Raw genomic sequence first — 9,433 nt, forward strand, 5'->3', positions numbered from 1 at the left:
AAATTGCAAATATAAGCAGTTAAGTTATATTATTGCAAAAATATTAGGTTCAAAATATCAGTAGAAGGTTAAGGATTAAAAAAAATGATGTTTGAACTGTAGTTTTAAGCCAAAACAATGTTGTGAAATTCACCTCAAGGCTTTTATCATGTGGTATTTAGCTGATGTTTTGCTTCTGTGATACAAATTTACAGCCAATTAAACAGGCTAGAGCTGTAACTAAAAATTATTTACCTTAATTATTCATCGTTTTGGCCACAAGAGATAATCAGCTGGTGAGAAGAACCTTTAATTTCCTGGATCCTAGTGTGATAAATTCATATTTGGGTTTTGTTAAAGCCAAAACTCAAAGATATTCAGTTTTTTAGCAAAAATGACAAAGAAAATGCAGAAAAGCTTCACTTTTGAGAAGCTACAATGAGCTACTGATCTATTTTTTTTTAAGTTTGTTCTGTACTAACTGGTTAATGGAGTAGTTGGTGTCATCCTAAGTGCAACCAGACTTCATTTTTTTTGGTTCTAGGTACATATTTTCACCTCTAAATCATCTTCAGCAGCATGCAAATGGTTGTGAATGGGGAGGGATCTCAAGACTGCATTGTAAGTACCTGGTAAGTGGTGACGTAGAGCACCTTCTGTCGTTTCTGTCCAGACTGTGGACATTGTTGCCTTTTAAGAAGCATTGATTATCCTTCAGATGCATGTCGAGAAAAAAAAACACAGCTCTTTTCTAACCAGAATATTATTCTTTTTACTTTAACTGTCAGTCAGAAAGAAGGTCCTTTGCATGCTGCCTTGATAGTTTTTTTTTTAGTTAATTTGCTTAAAATGCTGATAACTGAATCTAAAAATTAGTGTAACCCTTGTAATGCAGTGTTTGTTTGTTTGTTGTGATGTTGCTAAGATACATAGTTTGCTGTCATGTATGGCAAAGAAAAGTACATCAAATCTCTAAAGTTGAGAAGGTAGAAGCAGCTTATGTTTGACAGTTTTGCTTCAAGAAATCAAAATATTTATAGATTAATTTCATGTAAATATATCGATCATTTGGAGGTTTATTTAACCCTCCTGGTATGTTCGTTTCTCAGGAACGGCACTGATGATCCTGGGTGAAGTTTAATTTTCCAGAAATCCCAATAAACATTGTTTGTATCTCATTATTAACTCTATTACTAACAATTTCTATCAATATGTAGTGTCAAGATGTTCTTTACCTCTCACTGGTCATGGTTCAATGAGGATAATTCACTCATTTTTCATATAAATACATGTTCAAACTTTTTTTAAAGATACATTGGAATGGCACACATATAAAATACAATAGTTTTACATTGCATTGATTTAAAAAAAATATTTTACATTTTTATTTTTTTTCTTTTCATGGCGCAATGTTGATCAATTAGCACCTCTTCTATTAAGGGTGAATATGTGAAATGGACCATTTTCATTTTGTAATTTGATTACACTTATAAAGCCACGCAGAAGTTTAAAAAAACAAAAAAAATATGTTAAACTTTTTTTTTTTTAAATTTTGTTAGTTTAAAATATGTCATTTTCAATATTTTTGGGAAATCTTTGAACGTTTTTTGGTGGAAAAAATGTTCTTAAAGAAAATAGAAGTTTTACTGATATGTATGTAATCACTTTAAGATATTTTTAGGATTTTTTTGGGAAGATTTTTACACATTTTTTGAAAATAGTTACATTAATTTTATTGCCAAATTTGAGGAATTTTTTTTGCTGATTTTTTTCAGACAAGAAAACAATATTTTTTGGTGCCCATAAATGAGAACAACATGAGGGTATATATGTATTTCTGGTTAATTTAATGTGATCTTCGTTGAAAAGAAAAATCTTTTCTTTCAAAAATAGTGACCCCACACTTTGAAACGCACAAAATGTACTTCTTTTTTTTTCCATTATCTGATTTGAATATGTTCTCTGACTATTTGAGGCTGACACGTCGTGTCATGCATGTTGTTTTTTTTCCCTGCAGGCTGGTAACCAATCTGCCATCATATCCGCGCCGTCACTCAGCAGCTCTGCACCGCCTTCACCTCATAAAGCCGCTCATACATATAGACAGCCGCTAGTTGGCTAAACGGCATCGAGCGAAACCAAAAGAAGAGAGAAAGACATCAGCTTTTGTCGACCGGGTTACCTCACCTGGCACGCACGCACTTACCCAACCTCGACTGGGGACGCAGATAATCCACGATAAGACGTTCAAACGGCGGGGAGAACAGAGCTAGTATCGAAGGACGGCTCCGTCGTTGGCGAAACAACTCGCGCATATACGTAGTTTTAGCTCGCTAGCCCGGCTAACGACGCTAGCACCCGAGAAGAAAGGCCTCGTCGAGTTTGACCCAGCGTCAGTTATTTAACCGGAGAGCCAATCATCCTGGCATATCACCGCCGACCCCCTCACCACTTGGATCGGAAACCTTGAGATTAAAGAGCAGAACATCGCAGAGAGGATGGCCCTGAAACGGATCCACAAGGTAAGAAAGTGTCGGTGCCGTTAAGCTAGCGCCGTTAGCATGCTAGCCCAGCGCTAGCCTCCCACAATGCAGCTACCTACCTACCTACCGCACTTCTCGACTGTCGAGGCGGCGGAACATGTTTGAGGAAGTGTTTTATCTTCGCGCTTCGTCGTTGTTTGACATATCCACGTTTTTCTAGTTAAGTGTTTTGACTGTGGCGGAGGGATTTTATTTACTCTTGGCACCGGCTGGCGCTAACGGCTTAACGTTTCGGTTGGCAAACACCGCTCGGCTAGCCGGCTAGCTTAGCACGTACAGGTTTGAGTGTGTTCGTCGGAGTGGATTGACGGCGAAAAAGAGGCCGCATGGTTTGCTCAATAGTTCGTACGTTCACACGATGGCACATACGTTTGAGAGCCACCTGCTTACACCGCTTAACGTCTCGCCTTTGTAGTGGTCATCGTGTCTTTTAGCAACTGTCTTTAAACATTCATAATAAGCGGCGTTACCAGAAGCCATGACTCATATCACTCACTGAATCTGTGTCAGGACTCACTTCATGATACATTTCCTTGGTATGTAATTTGCTCACAGTGTACGCACATCATGGTGAGTGTTTTAAAGGAAGGGAAGTCTTGCCACATAGGAGAAAACAGCAGTACCTTTATTTCTTCATTTTGTTGTTGACTAGAATCTTCTTTCAAGGAAATCCATAGACTTTGAGAAATGGTGTGTGTCTGAAGGCCAGGGTGGGGCCTCCACCTCACTCTAAAATAGCTTGTAGACCCTAAAAATAACGGAGGCCATAGTATACCGTATGCTTCTCGCCTTGCTGTTAGCTCTGGAGATGATAACAAAGTTCCCCAGAGCCGGAGTGGACTTGAACTTGGAGATCATAATAACACCAGAAGTTGGGGGGGGAGATGTTGTGAAATAAGTAAAGCGCCACCACCTCTCCTGTAGCATCCCCCTGCACTTCCACCTTCTCCATTTTGGCATTTATACCACGGCATGTTAAGTGCTGCCCGGTCCTGCTCATCGATTTCAGCTGCATTGTTTTGTCTTTGCAGATTAACGCAGTCTAATTGCTTATTGTTGTAAACCTCTTTTCATTACAGGAGCTTAATGACCTGGCCCGTGACCCCCCAGCGCAGTGCTCGGCTGGCCCAGTGGGCGATGACAGTAAGTGAACCCAGACCTGGGCTAAATTAGTTGCTTTGTAGGGATTCGACTGCAATAAAATGCCAGGAAAGAGTGGAAAAATGTCTCTCAAAGTGATGTTTTCTAATCAGGAGTCGACTAAAATGATCGTTTAGGCCCGGCGACATTACCAGTTATTTATATTTAAATGGACTGATAGCAAATATCAAGAACAGGCGGACATTTTGAAGTTAAAGGGACGTTTTAACTGTTTTTGATTGTATCCTTTTTGTGTCTTGTTGTGTCCTTGTTTTTTATGGTGTGTGTATTTGGACCTAGTGTCTGGACTAAAGTTGAATTGAATTAAAACATTTAGAATCACACAAACTCCAACACAAAACTTAGTTGAAATGCTTTTTTCCAAATTCTGTTTTGCATATGTTCCATTGAAAGAACTTTATACCATTTATCTTTCCGTGTTGCCGGGTTGTTGCTTTTAATATGTAACTAATTGGACCTCAGCGCCCTGATGATAAATGGTGGTTATGTCAGAGTAGTGGATTTTTAATAACTTGTTGCTGATTACTTGAACTGATAATCGGTCTGATTGTTCTTCTAAAGTGGCGTTTTTTTGGTGCGTAACACTCCAAAAACATTGTTTACTATCATGCATGACAAAGAAAAATGTGAAATCCACACATTTGAGAAAAAAAGACGACTCATTTTTGGTGTTTTTGCTCTAAGAAATGAGCTGATGATCCAAATATTTGCAGTATAGATGTAGACTTGCTCATTAATTTGAGGTTTCTTTTAAAAAATGACATTGAAGCTGCGTTACGAGCCTCAGAATCAGCATAAGTCACTCATAAACGATAGAACACAAAGAGAAATGTTCGTACAGGGAAGCTGCGAGCGTGGTTCCTGTCAGATCACATACCTGTGACCTTTCCCCGCTTTCTGACGTTTGCTTTCTGTTCCCTGCAGTGTTTCACTGGCAAGCCACAATCATGGGACCTGTAAGTAGATGCTTTATGACATAATTGTTGATCTCTGTCTGCTTTTAAAGCCACGTAGTGTTGAAATTTGACATTGGCCTTGTGTTCCAGGTGGAAATTTGACTTGATAATGAGAAGCGCGTAGCTAATTCTTTACTGAAATATGTAAATGCTGTTTTTGCTTTCAGAGCGACAGTCCATATCAGGGAGGCGTTTTCTTCTTGACAATTCATTTTCCAACAGACTACCCCTTCAAACCACCCAAGGTAAGACTGAATCACGCCCTGAACCTTCCCCTGTTTTTAGGGGAAAAAAACGGGAAAAGACGCTGAGCTTAATCGCAACATGAGCAAACAACTAATTAACTATCAGGAAGTATTGTTAGTGGGGAGAAAAAAAACCTGCAAACATTTCTCCTGAATGTAATTGGACCCAGTTGTTTGGCACCACCAGCATATTTTATCTTTTTGGCAGCCGCTTGAAGTCATACCTGTCGTTCCACTCGCTGACAGTCATCAGCGTCACACATCACTGCTTCGTTTCAAGGAATTTAAATTGCATAACACTGACATGTGTGACACGCCCTTATCTAACTTCTCCTCTGTGTGTGTCTTTTTTTTTTCCTCTTTCCTCTCAGGTTGCATTTACAACAAGAATTTACCACCCAAATATTAACAGTAACGGCAGTATCTGTCTGGATATTCTCAGATCACAGTGGTCTCCTGCACTTACTATTTCTAAAGGTATGGATACTCTATGAAAGAACAGCACTTAATTACCAGATATTTCCCAAAGTTTACCCACTTTTGTGCTACAGAGCTGCAACTAATGGTTATTTTCTTTGTCAGTGACGACGAAAAATGGCATTGAGTGTTTCCCAAAGCTCAAGATTACCTCCTCAGACATCTTGTTTTTCCGCAATCCAAAGAATTTAGCTTTAGCAACGCAAAGGAGGAAAGAAACTCGCATATTTAAGAAGATTTAATCAGATTTTTTTTAACCATTTTTTTCCCTTTAAAATCACTCAAACTGATGGTTGCAAATTAATTTAATGGTTGCAGCTCTAATCTGTGCAAAAGTATTTATGTAACATTGCATACAAGGTCCTGTGATTTTTTTTTTTTTTTTTTTTTTTTTTTTTTTTTTTTTTTTTTCCAATTTATTGATGCGGATCTTTTTGGGTGCGTCGCCCGATTACATAACGGCGTGTGTCAAACATTGACTCATTACAAAAGGCAAACGTAACGGGTGTACGTGAGCCAAAACGTGTCAACAAACATGGCAAACTATTTTTAGGAGCCTTTTTTTAAAAAAAAAATGCAAACATCTGTTTGTTTCTTGCAGTTCTTCTCTCCATTTGCTCACTCCTATGTGACCCGAACCCCGACGACCCGCTAGTGCCAGAGATCGCACGAATCTACAAAACAGATACTCAGAAGTAAGTGCATAAATGTGCTCTAAACAAACCGAAAAGGGCGACAGAGCGGTAGTGAATGTTTTATGAAGCATTATCCACAATGAGTGTGACTACATTGATGTAAAATTCACCTGTAGTGTCACCGAGGTCCATTGTGTAACCTAGTTTCACTCCGTCAGGTACAATAAACTAGCTCAGGAGTGGACAACAAAGTATGCCATGCTTTAGGGTAAGGCCAAGAGGCAGCGCTGCATCTTGGCTCCTGCTGTGAGAGTGGATGTTGTGATGTTTGGGCTCTCACTGGCAGCACCTCAGGCTTGTCTTAGGAGCTATATGACAGCAGCGTGCTAGTTCTACTAATCTGTTTGTGCCTTCAGAGTAGCCGTAATTGTCTAAACCCACATGTACAGCGGTCTCTTGACAGCTGTGGTTCACCACTGGAGAACATGAAGATCAGATAAAAGAAATTAATCCGGTTTCTGTTCATGAATCTCCGATAATAAAGCTGTCAAACCCACATGAGCCAAAAAAAAACAAAGCACAAATCATGAGTGTTTTCTTAACTTCCTTTCAGCGGGATTAGAAAATGGAGATGGTTAATCCATCACACTTAATGATGGGTTGCCTTTATTTCTCGTAGTTGTTATTGTTGCGCGCTAAAGTGGTTGTCAGCAGGGACTTTTTGTGAAAAATGCTCTTGGTGGTGCATTCAAGGACACGCCGACAGTCGGCTGCCAAAAGGAACGGCATTTGTGAGCTGTGATGTCTTAACAGACGAACAATAGAGATGATGAGTCGCATGAAGCGGCTGCTGTGAGCAGATTCTGAAACCTCAGGTGTCCAAACACGCCAAAGACAGGATATACAACACGTCATCACCATGAAACCGTATGTCGTTAACAAAAATAATTATTTACAGTGAGGTTTTTCAATTTAAAAAATAATTTCAAATGAGTGTGTACAAGTCAGTTTTCATTGTGTGCTGAAGATAAATCTAAATATGTGGTTTGGAAAATGACCAGGATTATTCAGTTTAGAATTCAGGATTTTCTAATAAGCAGGAAATAAAAGCAGTTTCATTCTAAAAAGAAAAGCAGCAAAGTGAAACAGGCGTCTATCACAGCATTTAAATAGAACCTGCCACATTAGAAGCTCCTGGCAGACATTTAGATTTATTTTTTTATAGTTTTAAAATGATGACTTTTACAGTTAAATAGACTCACAGGGTCTAAGTCTTTCAAATCTCTCATTAACTAGTTTCCAGCCCCTTTAAGATGTTCAGAAATGTAGTATTCATGCATAAAAAGCTCTAAATATTCAGTCTGTAGTATATACAAGACAGAACAAACAGGAAATGTTTAAATTGAAGAAGCTGTGTTGAGATGTTGTGGTTAGAAATGGCTAAAATGAACTGGTTGTAAGCGTTTGATATATTTGGTGTTTTATGATCTTAATAAGGAAAGATAAACTTCAGAGGATAAGCAAATGTCGTATCATACAGCTTTGCATTTAGGTTTAAAGCAAATTTCAAGATCTTCTAATGAAGTCGTTGAGCAGGAAATAAAAAATTGAATTAAAAAGAAAAGCAGCAAAGTGAGATTTGCATCTAACACCAAGTTTAAATAGAACCTGCCGTATTTGCAGACACTTAAATGTATTTTTTATGGTTTGAAAATGATGACTTGCAGTTAAACATAGAATCACACAGTTGCGTTTGTGTAATCTTTCAAAATCTCTAATAAAACCAGTTTTCAGCCCCTTACAATGATCAAAATGTAATGTTAATGTGTAGAAAGTCCAAAATATTCAGTCTGTAGTGCATGCAAGAGAGAAAAAATAGGAAATGTTAAAATGGAAGAGGTTGTAGTGAGATTCTGCAGTTTAAGTGGCTGAAATAATGAATCGGTTACAGAGTTTTCATACATTTGGCATTTTATGACCACGATAGCTAACATAAATCGGGAATCAAAGGATAAACCAACCAGAACCAGTGCTTTAGTCCCGTTTCATATCTGGAAATGAGCATAACTGGATACTTTAGATGTTTAAAAAGTTCAGAAGCCATTTTGTCTTTGCATGTAGCCACTAACTCAGCATGAAAAGGTTTGATTTTGCAAAAAATGTCCGATTCTTTTCATATCGTTGTGTAAAGACGATGCCTGACTTGAGAAAGAACTTGCACTTTAAAAAAAAAAAAGTTTAAGTTTACATAAAGTTGACTCGTGTTTTGTGCATATCGGATGCCAACGCTGCTTGCCCTGGTAGTTAAAAAGCTCAGGTGCATGTGCTTGAGCTGTTTAAGGTTCTGCACGAGTAAAATTTACAAATGAAATTAATTTTCTTACTTTTTCTTTACAGATACACCAAAATGGCAAAAGAATGGACACAAAAGTACGCGATGTGATGGAACAGTTCGGAAAGCTGGTGGAAAATGTTGCTGGTTCAAGCTTAAAATTCCAGGATCCTGTTTTTTCTTTTTCACTTTATTATTATTATTGTTTATTTTTTTTGGTTAATCAGAGCATTTTACCCCCGTTTTTGTTTTTTTTTTCCCCACCTGCGCGGTCATAAGAAGATAGTGTTTTCTCTCTAGGACACGTGCCAGTTTTCTGTGATGTTTGAGCTCCTGTTTTCTATGGAGTTATTAACAAAAAAATAAGATTATGGTTCGGAGCACTCGGCTTGAGCATGCACCAGTGAGAGTTTTTCAACCCGAGATTGGTGATGTTAGTCATTTTCCTCTGCACACACTTGGTAGAATCTGATGCAGCCAATCGGCCTCTGGTCGCTCAAAACTTCGCCGGTTTCTGAGAGCACTTGTAGCAAAGCCCGTGTTTTGCCATGACCCTGAATTTTTAAAGTTTCAAATCGGCCTAATTCTGCTGCATTTTATTTGAAATCTAAAAATACAAATTCTCTGACAGGTTCGGGAAACGCTTGGCGCTCTCCTGGACCGATATTTTTCTTCTGATCGATAGTATAGTAATCTATTACCTGAGGAAAGAAGTGTATCTTATTCCACTATCAAAGTGTGTACAGAGAAGCACAGCAGTATATATCAATGTTAAGGAAACAAAATATAAGAACTTCAATGTTGTATTTTATGCATGTTAATAAAGGTAGGCTATTATATCTGATGTTTCTGCGAATTAAGTGGATTGTAAAGACTGAACAGTTGGACGAATTTGGTCCCCCTCAAAAGCTTTCTATTTCTTTTTTCTTTTTTTTTTTTGTTCTTTAGAAGCCAGTAGATGAGCAGTTAGTTTTACGCCCACTTAAACACTGTCTTCTTGTAGCCCTAAAATATTGGTGCAAAGCTGATGGTTGATAATCAACTTGTGGCTCTGTTTCTTTTTAGTTTTCCCTTCAATAAAGTTACTTAAACCATAACGGAGAGT

General features: G+C 38.2%; 1 protein-coding gene across 1 annotated transcript; it reads left to right on the top strand.

Annotated features, from left to right (window-relative positions):
• Nucleotides 1-2,051: 2,051 nt before the first annotated feature.
• On the top strand, nucleotides 2,052-9,425 carry LOC110967322 (ubiquitin-conjugating enzyme E2 D2-like). The gene is made up of 7 exons (XM_022216899.2): nucleotides 2,052-2,501; nucleotides 3,602-3,665; nucleotides 4,608-4,639; nucleotides 4,807-4,884; nucleotides 5,256-5,361; nucleotides 5,963-6,056; nucleotides 8,394-9,425. Exons 1-7 carry the CDS (start codon nucleotides 2,478-2,480, stop codon nucleotides 8,437-8,439), a joined length of 444 nt encoding a protein of 147 aa, XP_022072591.1. The 5' UTR covers nucleotides 2,052-2,477; the 3' UTR covers nucleotides 8,440-9,425.
• The last annotated feature ends 8 nt before the right edge of the window (nucleotides 9,426-9,433 follow it).

The sequence above is a fragment of the Acanthochromis polyacanthus genome, chromosome 1 (assembly GCF_021347895.1).
Source record: "Acanthochromis polyacanthus isolate Apoly-LR-REF ecotype Palm Island chromosome 1, KAUST_Apoly_ChrSc, whole genome shotgun sequence".
NCBI classification, from domain to species: Eukaryota; Metazoa; Chordata; class Actinopteri; family Pomacentridae; genus Acanthochromis; species Acanthochromis polyacanthus.

What these genes read in the sequence shown, in the direction of transcription:
- LOC110967322 (XM_022216899.2), top strand. Translation starts at nt 2,478, where the DNA reads ATGGCCCTGAAACGGATCCACAAG. An exon ending in CCCTGAAACGGATCCACAAG is followed by an intron (nt 2,502 to 3,601) that starts GTAAGAAAGTGT and finishes TTTTCATTACAG; the next exon opens with GAGCTTAATGACCTGGCCCG. An exon ending in ACCCCTTCAAACCACCCAAG is followed by an intron (nt 4,885 to 5,255) that starts GTAAGACTGAAT and finishes CTTTCCTCTCAG; the next exon opens with GTTGCATTTACAACAAGAAT.